A 16,041-nucleotide genomic window follows, 5' to 3' on the forward strand; every position below is an offset into this window, starting at 1 on the left:
GACAAGGTATGCATTCACTGTCCCTAAGTAGAGCCCTGGAGGAGACCCCTCAAGGCCAAACCAGAGGCCCTTGCGAAGAGAACAGGAGCTGTGACATTACAGGTGCTAATGCTGTGAAGCCAACAGGACGGCTGCCACCAGGTAAGACGCAGCTGGCCCTGTAATGCAGCTGCAGCAACTCTCACAGAGTACTCATGATATCTGCATCTCGTTTTATAAGTCGTCGTGTCCTGATGTCAACAAGAGGTGCTGGAACACCCCATTGTTGAGGGCATGGGCTGTCACCACACACTCTACATGTCTAGAGGGTCTCTGCCGTCCTCACCAGTTCTGAAGCTGTTTACATGCACTGCAAGAAAACCCATTTGCATGCATTTTCTTCCTAGTGTCATGTCTATGAGCTGGTAATTATATAAATGTGAAGGATCCTACACTGCACCTAAAAAGTCAGATCTAAAGTATTAGATACATGAAGGTGACAGCAGCTAGGAAAGATGGAACAGTCCACACCACCCAGGCAGTTGTTAATGCTGACGCAACTCCCCAAAGGCTGGCCACAGGGGATAAAGATGCATGGTGCTTGCTAGTCAGGGTCACTCTCCACCGAGCCACAAACCCTCCTAGAGCTATGCTTGGCTCCCACAGATGTATTTCCTTCTCCCTTTCTCCAGAAGCACTGAGGCTGTCTACGAAGGAGCACACACCTTCCCTGGCCAAGCTGCCACCTAGACAGCAGTGAGGCAAGGGCATGGAGTTCTGGGCTCGGTATCCTGCAGCCTTGGTTTCCACCTTCACAGAACTCCTTCCTGTCTCGCGTGCACAGGCTGTTCTGAAGCTACAGCTCAACCAGATTCACCAAACAAGGGGAAGAACATTTAGTTCTGTAATGCACGATTCTACTTCTTTTTATAGGTACAGAGTACAACAAAATTAGTCACTTTTATTTAAAAGAAACATTACAAATAAGTGTGCAAAATTAAACTTCATGATTAAATACACATAAAAGTAACATGCATACTTTACATCAAAATCCACATACAAAGTTAGTTGATTATATGACAGTAAAGGAACTGGCAAAACTGAGAACTTGCTGCTATGCAGATTTTAAATGTATGCAACCTGAAATCAAAACCATAAAACAAAGAGTTTTTAAAGGGAATTTAAGAAAATTAAATATATACCTCAAAGTAGTTGACAACGTAGAGCCCATAACCTACTTTAGTTACCAAATGTTAAAAAAAGTTATGTGCCTTTCTTTCCCAAATGTTAGTTTGTGGCTATCCTTATGAATGTCGGGAAGGGTGGTGAGAGGGAGGTAAATGACAGGCCAACTGGGGCGCTCTCTTCAACCATCAGAGTTGCCAGAGGACGCCCTCAGGCACTGCCCTGTGGAGATGTCCCCTCAAGCAAGTGATGCTTTCTTTCTCCTATGACTAATTTGTAAAGTCTACGCATTACCTTGCTCCTAACACATAACAAGGAAACTCAGTTTTAACCCAGAATTTAACCAGGAGACCCGGCTGTCCGACACCCAAGCATGAGGATGATAGCTCTGCTTGCTGGGTAGGCCTGGTGCTTGCCTTGTTCTAATGGCTCCACAGAGACAGGGACGCCCATGAGCAGGCAGAGAGAACCACATGATGGGCACTGACGAGGCTGGGCTCACACGAGGGGAAACATCCACACTGTTCTCCTAATAGGGTTACATCGTTTTTCTTCACGTTCAGATGGGAGAAGGAACTCCTTTCTCCTTTCTAAGGCAAGCTGCTGGTGTTTGATTTTAATATGCTTATCATGTCAGAACTAACATCTACACGCTTATTCATTTCCCCACTGTAGACTCGGGAAACACCATGGAATCTATTGCAAAAACAAACCTCAATCTGTCCATCCTCTCAAACCAGTCCAGGTCTGTGGAGCCCCTCAGAGTGAGGATACGGTGGGGTCCCTGAAGCACACATCACAGCTGAACTAGAGGTGACAGCCAGCGGGTGGCAGGAGCTGCTCAGAGCCACGGAGTATCTACGATGCTTTGATGATGATTCTTTAATACTGGAAATGGAAAGTCCTTCTTAGGAAAGCAGACAACCATGTATGGCTTTGAGAACACGGTCCCCGGCAGTCCTTCCAGCCTGTGACCCAGGCGGCCTATGGGGCACTGGCACCAGCCCCAGTAGCCTGAGGGGCGACGGGCATGTCTGCAGTCGCACTCACTGGCAAGGAGTCACAGCTTGTCATCGGTCATTTCTAGAAACTGCGCATAGACGTCTCGGATGCACTCCCCCTTGGGGTTGAACAGGAATTTGTAGTAACTGCCATCTGCACAGATTGCTGGGACAGAAGGAGATAATTTTACTCACATTTCTTCCTCAAAAGGTAAAAGCAAACTCAGCTGAGCTACAAACAGCCTCTCGAAGTCGAGCAACTCTTCCAAGTGCTACCTGAGAGGTCCCTCACCCTTGCTGAGTGGGAGCCCTGGTGTATGCATCTGATCAACTAGTGTTGGCCACAGGAAAAATATTCTTTGGTCTTCTGTACAAAAAACAAATAATCTGTCCATGATTTCCCAGGGAATCCCTGGAGGGGTGGGGGCTGATGACATCCCGAATGGCTGTGCCCACTGTGAGCTCAACGCACTGAGTCCCCAGGGCAACACAGCAGTCTTGACAATACTTGGGGCGGGGGTCTATGGGAAGTCAGACCTGAAGCTTGGTAGATGAACCCCAGGATGGGGGAGGGGACCATGCTCTCCAGGTAGGACCACTCACCAATGACAGCATTTGGCTCTGTTCCAAAGGCACAAATGCATGGAGAGCCCGAGGGAACCTGAAACTTGGAGAAACTCCATTTGGAACTGAAGTATTTTGGAAGGAAACTGGCTGATGCCAAACTGTGAGGACAAGAAAGAAAAGAAGCACTTGCAGTCACAAAACAAAGTTTGAAAAACATGGAGAAGTCACCTGTTTAAACCCAGAATGCTGCTAAAAATATTAAAATGCTCTCCTTAATATAATTGTTTGAGGCTGGGCAAGATAGCTCAAGTCTGTAATCCTAGCACTTGGGGAAGTGGAGGTGAGAGGATTGCTTGACCCCAGGGGTTCGAGACCAGCCTGGGCAATTTGGTGAGACCTTGTCTCTACAATAAATCAAGAAAATTTATTGTAGAGGTGGTACACACCTGTAGTTGCAGCTACTTGGAAGGCTAAGGCAGAAGAATTGCATGAGCCCAGCAGGCTGTGGCTGTGGTGGCTGTGAGTGTGCCACTTACTACAGCCTGGGTGACAGAGTGAAACTCTTAACTCAAAAAAAAAAAATTGTTTTAGCTTTAATGATTTTAAAGAAATTCTTTTTTTACTTTTAATCTTTCTCATATGAAAAAGCTGAGTCCTTAGTTTTGATTTTATTACCAGACTCCATCAACACTAAAAGGGGTATAAATTTCTCCTGCCATTAATCTTCTGAACACAGTAAACACAGAAATCCGAGTTCAGGACTAAGTTCTAAATCATTTCAAACGTGCCTGGATCTTCTCACCCAACACTGTCTAAGGAATTAACAATAGGAGAAATAATAATGCCACTGTTTTAGTGTCAATCTGCACAGATTACCCAACCCCTTTCCCCCAAATCAAACTAGATGACAAAGATTTCAATCCTGGCTTAACAGTCAGTTTCTCAACAATGAAGCAATGGTGAATCCTTCTGCTTTGGGCTTTTCCTTACCACCAGACTTCCTAGAACCTACCTGGACTGTTTATTCCTTTTTGGATCTTCGGCTGCAAAAATGTGCACTGTGCCATGGTCACTAGACACACAGATGAGGGAAGCATCCTGATTGAAGTTAATGCTGCAGAGAAAACCAGATGAAGCTCAGTCTTTGTGCAGATGTGGAGAGCCCAGAGACTATGCTTGTTCACTCCTTGGAAGACCTCAACATTCCCAACAAACTGCGCTTGTTCACACCCTGTAAGACCTCAACCTTCCCATATCTGAAGAACCAATTTTAGAAAGCACCCTTTCTTTAACAAGCTGACAGCTGTCACAACAGAGCCAGGGGTTCAAAGCTATAAAGCCACAGGCATGATCCTGTGTGCTGTGACAAGACTCTTGTCCTGAGTGCCCCCAGACGGAGCCAACGAGTTGTGTGTGAAGAGAAAGGGGCTTCCTGCAGACCACTCCCCACATGCCACTCAGGGCTGCTGTCAGAAGACAGGCGAGAGATCATCCTCTTCAGTAACCCTGACTCCAAGAAGGGAATACTGCCCCTCTGGAGGTCATATGGGCTAGGTCAGGCACTGGCCACCTGCCATTTTCATCCTGGGAACAGGCAGACAGGCGAGTGTTTTGCATACTGCAAGGCCCAAGACTTCACAGGTAAATCCACTAAATGTACATAGTAATTACATTTTATTTTTATTTTTCTTTTTGAGTTGGAGTCTCACTTTGCTGCCCAGGCAGGAGTATAGTGGCATGCTCATGGCCACTACAGCCTTGACCTGCTGGGCTCAGGTGATCCTTCTGCCCCAGCCTTCCAAGGAGTTGGAGCCTCATTAGCTGGAGTCTGGCTAATTTTTTTATTTTATTGTAGAGATAAGGTCTCAGTCAGTGGCCCAGGCTGGTCTCAAACCCCTGGGCTCAGGCGATCCTCTTGCCTCCACCTCCCAAAGTGCTGGAATTATAGACGTGAGCCACCAAGCCTGGCTCAGTAATTACATTTTCATCCCATAGACACATATGCCGCTCAACAGCTGCAAAGGCCGCAGCTAGTAAAGAGGGTGGCCTCTGGTCTCCCAGTGCAAGCAGGGAGCACCAGACATGGGTATGGGGCACCACGATGGATGTGGCAGCATGGTCTCAACCTGTAATAAGCAGGAGGAATCACAAACGAACACAGCTTCTAGTGCTGCTTTAAAACACCATACAAGACAAGCTGGAGTGCTGGTGAAGGTGAGAGGAAACTGGCAAATACTGACAAATGCTGAAGCAGGGTGATGGGTTAATGGTAGTTAATTATACTACGACTACTATTACTTTTGTGTATATCTCAATAAAAAATTAAAATTAGTCATAATAAAAAAGAGCTGAAACCTGACCTCCTAACAAGCTCAGCAGTATCCCTTCCCAGCCTCATGGGGTAGAGGGATGGCTGCTCCTGACTCCCTGCTTCCCCCACCCCATCCCAGGCCCATTTCCGTGCCATTTTAGAGTGAAATTAAGTCTGTCCTTACCAGTAAATATTCGCTGCTTGAGATCCTCTTCGTAATTCCTGGATTAAATGCCCTGATGAAGTATCAAATATTCTTATAAGGGTCCCCTTTGAAAAACAGTGAAGTGTTTCATTATCAAAGATTAAAAACTTTTTAGTTTTTTGAAATGATGTATATTAACAAATGTGTTCACCCACACAACCCTTTCCAAAACTGACCCACATCATCTAATACTCAACTTTTCCCTCCATCTACAGACTCAGAGCTGCACCCTTGAGAACGGGCTGGTAACTCCTGGTCCCATAGCACTGGGCAGGGTCCAGAGAGGATTCAGGACACAATCTCCTGGCAGGGTGGCCTCCACTGACATTATGGGCATCTGCTCTCCTGGGTAACATCCAAGAGAAACAACCAGGCCTAGGCTGGTTCCCCATTCCTGCCAGACAAGTTCCTTGTCTAGAGAAATGTTATTTGAATTGTAACTTCCACAGGCAGTTAGAAGAAACACCACTATAATCCAGCTGCCAAAAGGGTAAGGCACAAGAAAATGAAATGACTTTAGATCGCCTGTGTCAACTATGCTGACCTTCCCAAGAGAGAGAAGGTACACAAGACCTCAGGGAAGGACTCAGATCTCCTTTTAACCTTTCCCTCAAAATGAAGAAGATTCCTTAGCTAATCCTGAGAGCCGAATTGTTATATCTTTTGTAGAAAGCTATTTGCCAACATGCATTAAAACAAAAAACTCTTCTATCCTTCAAGCCAGCAGCCCACTCTGGGGAAAGGAACCTTCCTCCCAAGGTGACTGCTGAACAGCGGTGGAACATCACAGACACTGCAATTTACACCCATGAATTTGGAGGGTACTGTGAGTTAAGAAAAGCAAGAAGTGGAGAAGTACATATACAGTCCACATTCAGAACTGAGATTCTGTTTTGGTAAAAAAAAAAAAAAAAAGCCAGGCTCAGTGGCTCAGTCTGTAATCTCAGTACTTTGGGAGGCCAAGGTGAGTGGACTGCTTGAGCCTGCGGGTTCGAGACCAGCCCAGGCAACTTGGCAAGGCCTCAATTCTACAATAAATAAAAAATTAGCTGGGCATGATAGTGCACATCTGTAGTTCTGGTTACTCAGAAGGTTGAGGTGGAAAGATTGCTAAAGCCCAGCATATTGACACTGGGGTGGCCCTGAGTGCCATGGCACTCCAGCCTGGGCAACAAAGTGAGATTTCAATTTAAAAAAAAAAAAAGGATCAGCTAAGCTTCTTCTTAGCCAAGTCCCAGGAAGAAGCAGGACACACTCCTCCATGGTGCTGACCCCACAGGCACTGAAAAGTGACCCAGGGGACTGCTGCTCACTTCACCAGTAGCCACATGGGCACTGTGTAAACGGGCAGTGTGAAGTCTGTCCTGTCATACTGGCTCACAATCTGAAGTTTTTCACATAAGGCAAACTAATATGTCCAATATTTCAAGTTACACTAAGGTGGTTCTTTTTTTGAGTTGGGGTCTCACTCTGTTGCCCAGGCTGGAGCGCAGTACATGATCAAAGCTTACTGCGGTCTCAACATCCTGGGCTCAGGTAACCCTAACCCTAACCCTAACCTCAACCCCCAACCCTTAACCCTAACTTACAGTAGCTGGGACTATAGGTGCTCACCACCACACCCGGCTAATTTTTCTAACTTTTTTTTGTAGACATGAGGTCTCACTCTGTTGCAGGCTGATACTGAACTCCTGGTTCTCCCATCTCGGACTCCCAAAGTGCTGGGATTACAGGCGTGAATCACCACACCTGACAATGGTGGTAATTTGACAAGGAAATATACCCAGGCAGATAAGAAAAAGGGTGTTGAGTTGTTTGCTACCAGGCTATAAAGACATAAGTACAGAAATGGAGTCATTCTGCAATGTTTATGGCAATACTACAGAGATTTGCTATCTGCAGATTTTAATGATAAACTGGAGCATGCAGCATGTGTTTTTTGGTTTTTTTTGACAAAAGGGACTCACTCTGTCACCCATGCTGGAGTACAGAAGCATGATCGCTATTCACCCAATCCTCTTGCCACAGCCTCCTGAGTAGCTGCCCACATGCCACCACGCCAGGCTAATTTTTAAATTTTTTTTGTAGAGACAAGGTCTCACTAAGTTTCTTAGGCTGGTGCAAGCTCCTGGGCACAAGCAATCATCCTGCCTCAACCTCACAAAGTGCTGTGATTATCAGCATGAGCCACTCTGCTTGGTTTTGTTTTTTTAAGTAATTTATTTATAACACACTGATTTGTGCAGAATTGGAAATAAAAGCAGTTCTTTGGCATAACCTGTGAAGACCTGACTTCAAACCCTCAAGTGACCAGCCAGGTCCATGGGCCCCTGAGGGGCTCCATTCCAGGGCCACTTGCCACCCTTGGGTCTCAGAACTGAGAGTGGCCAGGTTTTGTGCAGAGCCTACAGCTCCAGGAGGTGCATCAACAAGGTGAGCAGAGTGCACTTACTTTTTCAGATGCAGTTGCAATTCTTGTTCCCTGCAGGTTGAGTGCAATGCAGCTGAGGACACCCTCATGTGCGGGGATGTCCACAGGTGGCTTCTCTGTGCTGGCCAGGTCCACGAGCTGCACGTGGCCCGTGTGTGTGCCCGGGAAGGCCAGGAGGGAATTGTTACTATTGGGACAGAGGACACAGAGGCCTACATGGAGATAGAAGATGTCTGTCAGGAACTGCTTCTGGTTTCCCACAACCAAAACCTACTCTGCTCTCAAGTTCTCAGGACAAACTGTAGTAATATTATTTGTGGGTTTTCATTTATATCCATCACAAAATCAATTTAAAGATTTTTCACTGTAAAGAGTATCAGAGGGCCAAGCAAAACTGCCTCTCGTGAGACCGCTTCATAACAAAAAACATTTGCTGAACAATTTTATCAATTGTCTTTGATGGCACTGGCTACTGAAAATACAGTGCAAGATCATAAAATTTAAAAACTCCATTAACAATAGCATAAAATACCCAAACACTCTGAAATTAACAACAGATATGCAAGACCTATGCATGAGATTACAATACATCACAAAGGAAAAGCAGAGAAGATCTGACAGATGGAGAGCTATTATATGATCATGGACTGGAAGATTTAATAGTTACATATGTCTCTAATCCATCTAATAAAAGTCAGTACATAACAATTAAAAGCTCAGGCTTTTTTTTTTTTTTGAGAAATAGACAGACTGATACTAAGTACTACTGGGGAAAATAAAAAGGTTCTAGAATAGTCAAACATTTTTTTTTTGTAAAATAAGAACTAGCTTGGAAGACCTGTTACTTAATTCCAAGATTTATTTTAAAGTTCCAGAAGTTACAGTTCAAGCGGTCCTTCTGCCTCAGCCTTCCAAGTAGCTGGCACTACACCCAGCTAATTTTTTGATTTATTGCAGAGACGAGGTCTTGCCAAGTTGCACAAGCTGGTCTCAAACTCTTGGGCTCAGGCAATCTTCTTGCCTTTGTCTCCCAGGGTGCTGAGAGTACAGGTGTGAGCCACCATGCCCAGGTATCAAATGATATTCTTAAAATGAATGTCTTAGGTAAATTATACCCCTAATAAAACTAGGGGAAATCCCCAAATTAAAAAAGATATTGAAGATACAATGAATAACAAAGCTGGGCAAAAGCAATCTTCCAATCCAGAAAAAAAGGAAAGGAAATGCTTGAGACCAGAATTCAGTGGCTCCTGATGCGGTGAGAACCTAATGAAAACATGGGTTTCTGGACCATCACAAGCTCCTGAATGGGAGTTGAGGGGCAGAAGCAGGGGGGCGGGTTTCTGTTGTGTCAGAGTCCCCATAATGACTCTGGTCAGGAGGCAGTTTCAGAGCCATGAACCTTGGACACTGCACTCTGGGGAATGGAGAAGGCCCAGGGAAAGGGTTAGAAAGCGTCCCACATGTTCAGGACTGCTCTCACCACAGCACCCAGCTCAGACAGAGACCCAAGCAGAAGAGAAGCCCCCAGGACAGGCCTGCAACCCCATGTGGACCCATTTCCTGTCATCACTAGTGTTCTGAATCTCTCACCTTTAGGGTTATAGCAGGTTTCAAAGACGTGTAGCTGATGGGGATTGTGTGTGAATGTGAACACCTTAATCATGGAGTCCAAGACCACCACAATTCTGGAAAGAAAAACAAGATCAGAGTTTGTTTCCTCAAAAATCAAACCCAAACAATTTGAGACCCTTGTTTTTATTATATTGAAACCCAGAAATACTGTATCACTGATGATGAGGATCTTTCCTCAACCACAGCTCATCAGTGTGCTGTCCAAATGTGATCACACATGAGCCAGCACTGCTGCATGTGTACCTCTGACTGAGACCTGTTTGAGGCTCAGGAATACACTACAAAACATTTCATCTAAATTCAGAACCCAGAAAAACATACAGGGCAGAAGTTATAATTTTATGCTAGATTTTCAGGTGTCTGGATACATTTTAAAAGTCTGAAAGTAGGAAATCTTCAATCTGGCTCACACATTTGCATTAAGGGCCTTTAAATATTGGTATTACTACAAATGACAAACCTACATAAGAATGTGGGGATATGGTAGAACCTCTATTTACATTCAACTTCCTTAGCCTTTGCCTTCCTACAGCTGACAGAAACAGAAATTTTAGAGGATGATATGTCAATCTTATCAAGTTAAAATCCATATGAATGAAAATGCTGCTCTCTCTGACTCAGTGTACTAGGCTAAGTCTCCACACTTGCCTAAACACCACCAGGACAATGGCCAACAGAAGCCTACTACTTTCAAGAGGTAAAATTCAATGACATCTCAATTCTACTCTACCTTCAAATTAAAACATTGACAGGCAACATTTGGCAAAGCTTGGGCTAACAGCAAGACCACTCAAGCCTCCAAACTCATGCCCTCGCTCTGCAGCTGTTGGATGGAGGCAGCGCTCCTGAGGGAGTGAGAGCTACTGCCTGGTCACAGGAGCACAATTCATACACACCCACTACTTACCTTCAATGGTGCCCTGAAACCCAATAAAATCCACTGCCTTTCTTGCAGCAACAAAAAAATCCTTCTATCTTTGGAGTCATAAAAAACAGGGCCAAAATTTTAATACATCGCTTTCTAAACATTTTTCTTCCTTCAGTAGAAAAGTATTTCAGCCATCTTCAGAGAAAGTGAAATTCCACTTTAAAAAATTACTGACACCAAACCTACCGATCTCGCCGCAATTTGACTGCCTTGACCTCTGTAGAAAATTCTATTTCAATAACAGTCTTCTTTTTCAGGTCATCCCAGATCATCACTGAAATATCAGAAATAATTTGTGAACACAATCATAAATAGGCTATGGTGCTGGGATGTAGAGATGTTACCTTGACACAGAGACTGTTGTTCTTCCCATGGAGGCCTACTGTCCCACTCCTACCCAGGCTTTAGATATACTCAAATGCCTCTACCTGAGAGGCCTTGGGGTGCAACCCATGGTGGCCTGTGCTGGGGATCCGCCCTCAACCTTCCTCCCCACTCCAATTTCTCTTGTCTTGGTAGCTGGGTGCTTCCCTGCTCCTCTCAGTACACAAGTTCACCAGGTACTCCAGTAACCAACACACACACACACACACACACAGGCATATGCAGATGTCCCCCATCTCTTCTCAGTCAACCCTTGCCTAGTTACTTCAGGCAAACCTCTCTCCCCGTCCTTGGTTTTACTTGACCAAGCCAAAAAGTAAGACTAACCATAGTTACTTAGCATTAATGTGTTAGAGATGAACCCATATCAAGAAAAGACAGGTTATAGTTTAATTTTTATATCTCTTTTTTTTTGTTGGAATCTCACTCTGTTGCCTTATCTGGAGTGCACTGGCATGCTCATGACCACTGCAGCCTCGACCTGCTGGGCTCAGATGATCCTTCTGCTTCAACTTTCCAAGTAGCTAGAACCACAGGTGTGTGCCACCACACCTGGCTAATTTTTTGATTTATTGTAGAGATGAGGGCTCACCAAGTTACCCAGGCTGGTCTTGAACCTATGGACTCAGACAATTCTTCCGCCTCTGCCTCCCAAAGTGCTGTGATTACAGGTGTGAGCCACCGTGCTCGACCAAAGTTACAGTTTTAAAGTAAAATCAGGTGGATAAAAACCCAAGGCCAGTGAGTTCTTTTTTTTGAGTTGGAGTCTCACTCTGTCACCCAGACTGGAGTGCAGTGGCCGCTCCCGGCCACCGCAGCCTCGCCTGCTGGGCTCCGGTGATCCTTCCGCCTCAGCCTTCCAAGTAGCCGAATTACAGGCGTGTGCTACCACGCCCAGCTGATTTTTTGATTTATTGTAGAGATGAGGTCTCGCTGCCCAGGCGGGTCTGAACCCGCGGGCTCAGGCAATCCACTCACCTCAGCCTCCTAAAGGCGCGGGATTACAGGCTGAGCCACCAAGCCCGGCTTGCCAGTGAGTTCTTAACTCCACTCATTCTCCCAGGTTGCTCTGGATCTTCAAATTCAGAAATCATTCCTGTCTTGGTTGCCTGGGAACACTGTAGCATCCTACTAGGATGATTAGTACTTTGTGTTCTAAGGCCTAATTTACAGATAAGCTTTAAGAATGCAAATGCCAGCCAGCACTGCAATTTTGAAGAACCACAGGCAGCACAGAATCCAGATGTTTTCTATCTTCTCTATTTGGAAAGCCATCTATGAAGGGCATAAGGTGAAGGAAAGTAAGTTTTCCTCAACAGTCAGGTCATGGGCAAAGATGAGAAGGAATGCTTTCCCCCTAAAGGTCCTGACATGGTGACTACTGTGTTTCTTTGAGGCCTAATTCAGGTGTGAGTTTTGCCAAAATGGCCTAAGTGACCTAAATTCCAAATCAAGCAATACAACTACCCAACTTTGCTGGCATGTACCTGTTATCTCAGCTAATCAGGAGGCTGAAGCGGGAGGATTATTTGAACCCAGGAGTTCTGAGTCTAGCCTGGACAACATAGAGAGATCCTATCCCTAAAATTTAAAAAACAAAACAGGCCAGGCGCAGTGGCTCATGCCTATAATCTCAGCACTGTGGGAGGCAGAGGTGAGAGGATTGCCTGAGCCCACGGGTTCAAGACCCATCTGGGCAACTTGCAAAACCTCATCTCTACAATAAATCAAAAAATTAGCCGGATGTGGTGGCATGCACCTGTAGCTTCAACTACTTGGAAGGCTGAGGCTGAAAGATCACCTGAGCCCAGCAGGTTGAGGCTGTGGTGGCCATGAGCAAGCCACTGCACTCCAGCCTGGGCGACAGAGGTGAAACTCCGACTCAAAAACAAAACAAACAATAACAAAAAACACTACCAAACTTACTGTTAAATAACATCAAATTTATTTACTATTCAAGAAGTTATAGTTTATAACCATTCAAAAGTGAAACAGATTTTGTCCTTATTCCATTAAAATGTCATCTGTTTGATAAATCTCTTCATTTAACAAATATTGGAAGGCCAGGTGTGGTGGCTCATGCCTGTAATTTCAGCACTTTGGGAGGCAGAGATTAGAGAGGATTGCCTGAGCCCAGAGGTTCGAGACCAGCCAGGGCAACTTGGCGATACCTCGTCTTTACAATAAACCAAAAAATTAGCTGGGCATGGTGGTGCACGACTGTAGTTCCAAGAACTTGGAAGGCTGAGGCTGAAAGATCACCTGAGCCTAGCAGGTTGAGGCTGCGGTAGTCATGAGCATGCCACTGCACTCCAGCCTGGGCAACAGAGTAAGATGTGAGACACCAACTCAAAAAAAAAAAAATTATTAGAAGTCTATTTCAACTTAAAGGATACTAATACACTAACATGTTAGCAAGTGGAGCAGTTACCTCTGAAAACAGTAATCTTCCAGACAAAAAACACTGCTACTATTTTGAACTTTTAAAGCGTTAAACTTCCTGTGGCTCCTCAACCTTAAAGCAGAAAGTCTGCAATTCATGCAAGCAGGCCCAAACAGGACAGAATTCTGCAGATAAGCGTGTCAAGGCTATTTCAATGCCAGGTACTGGTGCTTTTAATTCAGGTGAACTCCATTTCAGATATCACAGCGTGATGAAGTACTAATTCTTGCTTACAAAATACTGCATATGTGATCAGATGAGATACTCTGGGCCTGGGGTTAACTACTGTTTCACCATTGCAAAGGATAGAAAACTTAACCTAAGTGGTGTGAACCACTGGTGCTGCATAGTACACTGAAAAAATTTTTTTTTTCTTTTTTTGAGTCAGAATCTCACTCTGACACCCAGTCTGGAATGCAGCGGCACACTCATGGCCACTGCAGTTGATCTGCTGGGCTCAGGTGATCCTTCCACCTCAGCCTTCCAAGTAGCTGGAACTACAGGCACATGCCACCATGCCTGGTTAATTTTTGATTTATTGTAGAGATGAGATCTCACCAAGCTGCCCAGACAGGTCTGGAACCTGTGGGCTCAGGAAATTCTCTCCCCTCAGCCTCCCAAAGTGCTGGGATTATAGGCGTCTCTTAATACAGTTCCTGATGTCAAAAACTGAAACTGGGCTGGGTGCGGTGGCTCACACTTATAATCCTAGCACTTCGGGAGGCTGAGGTAAGAGGATTGCCCGAGCCCATTGGTTTGAGACCAGCCAGGGCAAGTTGGCAAGACCTCATCCCTACAATAAATCAAAAAATTAGCCAGGCATGTGGCGTGCACCTGTAGTTCCAGCTACTTGGAAGGCTGAGCCAAAAGGATCGCCTGAGCCCAGCAGGTCGAGGCTGTGGTGGCCATGAACATGCCACTGCACTCCAGCCTGGGCAACAGAGTGAGACTCTGACTCAAAAAAAAAGAAAAAGTAACCATTAAATTCTGCAATTTTCTTTCCTCTGTCCTCTCAGCTCCTTCCTAAACAAGACAAAATAAAAGGCCTTTCTGGTCTGCCTGATCAGGTGCCACAGTCTGGAAAAAACTCTCTCGGTCTCACTGTAATGCTACATCTCCTCCAGTCTTGCTTTATCCTATTTTTCGCTAACCAAAGATGCTAAATTCTTTCAAATTTGAACACCCTATAGCTTAATCTGTAATTAAAATATTAAGAGTAAATTTCAAGAAGTAATTTTTACATTATTGAAAAAAATATTTTTAATTCTACAAATGCTAATCAGACCAACTTTTTTTTAAATAATTGCTCTTAACAGGCCAGGTATAGGGGCTCACACCTGTGATCCCAGCAATTTGGGAGGCCGAGGAGGGAGGACTGCTTGAACCCAGGAGTTTGAGTCTAGCCTCAGCAACAAAGCGATACCTCGTCTCTATAAAAAATAAAAAATTAGTCAGGCATGGTGGCACATGTATGTGTCCTAGCTACTCAGGAGGATGAGGCAAAAGGATCACTTGAGTTCAGGAAGTCAAGGCTGCAGTGAGCCGTGATCATGCCACTGCACTCCAGCCTGGGAAACACAGTTAAAACTTCAACTCAAAAAAGAAAAAAAATGCCCTTAGCAATAAATAATCGGAATAGGACTATATCTATTAAATAAATGTAATCAATAATTAATGACCTCCCCAAACAGAAAGCATCAGGCCCCAGATGGGTTCACTGGTAAATTCTAACCAAACATTTAAAAAAGAAATTATACCAATTCTCTACAATCTCTTTCAGAGGTAAACACGGAGTATTCCTCAAGTTCATTCTATGAGGTCAGCACTACCCTAACCCAAATCCACACAAAGACATTTCAGGCTAAAAGAAGAAAAATCAGCTAGGCATGATGGCTCAAGTCTGTAATCCCAGCACTTTGGGAAGCCAAGGCAAGAGAACTGCTTGAGTCCAGTTTGAGATCACCTGAGGCAACATAGTGAGACCTCATCTTTACAAAAAAATAAAAAAATTAGCTGGGCATAGTGTTGTGTTCCTATAGTTCCAGTTAACTCAGGAGACTGAGGCAGAAGGATCACCTGAGCCCAGAAAGTTGAGGCTGCAGTAAGCCATAACCGTACCACTGCACTCCAGGTTTGGGAGACAGAATGACACCCTGACTCAAAAAAAAAAAAAAAAGAAGAAGAAGAAAAATTATATGGTCCTTATCAACAGATACAGAAAAAGCATTTCTCAAAATCCAAGAGCTATTAATGAGAAAAACTCTCAGAAAGCTAGAAACAGAGGAAAGAACATCTCCAAAACCTTACAGCCAAAATCATACTTAATGGTGAGAAACTTGAAGTTTTTGGGCTAAGATCGAGTGCAAGGCAAGGATGTCCCCTTCACCAATGCTTTTCTTTTCTTTCTTTCTTTTTTTGAGTAGGAGTCTCATCCTGTCACCCAGGCTGGAGTGCAGTGGCACATTCATGGCCACCGCAGCCTCCATCTGCTAGGGTCAGGTGATCCTTCCACCTCAGCCTTCCAAGTAGCTGGAACCACAGGTGTGCATCACCATGCCTGGCTATCTATCTATCTATCTATCTGTTTTAGAGATGAGGTCTCGCCAAGTGGCCCGGCTGGTCTTGAACCCCTGGACTTAGGCAATTTTCTCGCCTCTGCCTCCCAAAGTGCTGGGATTACAGGCGTGAACCACCATGCCCAGCCACCATTGCTTTTCAATCAACATGCAACAAGACAAGGAAAGGACCTACTCTTGCCACACAAGCCAGCAATTGCATGCTCCTTGATATTTACCTACATGAATCTAAAACTTCCATCTACTCATAAACCTGCACACAGATGTTTATGACAGCTTTATTCATAACTGCCAGTCAGATTATTATGCTTATAATCCCAGCATTGTAGGAGGCAGAGGCGAGAAGACTGCCTAATCTCATGGGTTTGAGACCAGCCTGGATAACATGGCAAGACC

At 44.8% G+C, this 16,041-nt stretch overlaps 1 protein-coding gene across 2 annotated transcripts in view; it reads right to left on the reverse strand.

Moving 5' to 3' along the window:
* Nucleotides 1–903: 903 nt before the first annotated feature.
* WDR45B (WD repeat domain 45B) overlaps nucleotides 904–16,041 on the reverse strand; it is a 38,074-nt gene continuing 22,936 nt past the window's right edge. For both annotated transcript variants that reach the window (XM_008052122.2, XM_008052123.1), the window contains 7 exons: nucleotides 10,429–10,516; nucleotides 9,273–9,367; nucleotides 7,701–7,891; nucleotides 5,228–5,313; nucleotides 3,745–3,846; nucleotides 2,769–2,890; nucleotides 904–2,331 (listed from right to left, as the gene is read on the reverse strand). In XM_008052122.2, coding sequence (XP_008050313.1) covers nucleotides 2,225–2,331; nucleotides 2,769–2,890; nucleotides 3,745–3,846; nucleotides 5,228–5,313; nucleotides 7,701–7,891; nucleotides 9,273–9,367; nucleotides 10,429–10,516 — 791 coding nt within the window. In that variant the 3' untranslated portion in view covers nucleotides 904–2,224. The remainder of the gene's footprint in view (nucleotides 2,332–2,768; nucleotides 2,891–3,744; nucleotides 3,847–5,227; nucleotides 5,314–7,700; nucleotides 7,892–9,272; nucleotides 9,368–10,428; nucleotides 10,517–16,041) is intronic.

The sequence above is a fragment of the Carlito syrichta genome, unplaced genomic scaffold (genome assembly GCF_000164805.1).
Source record: "Carlito syrichta isolate Samal-C Ts95f unplaced genomic scaffold, Tarsius_syrichta-2.0.1 Scaffold257243, whole genome shotgun sequence".
Taxonomy (NCBI): Eukaryota; Metazoa; Chordata; class Mammalia; order Primates; family Tarsiidae; genus Carlito; species Carlito syrichta.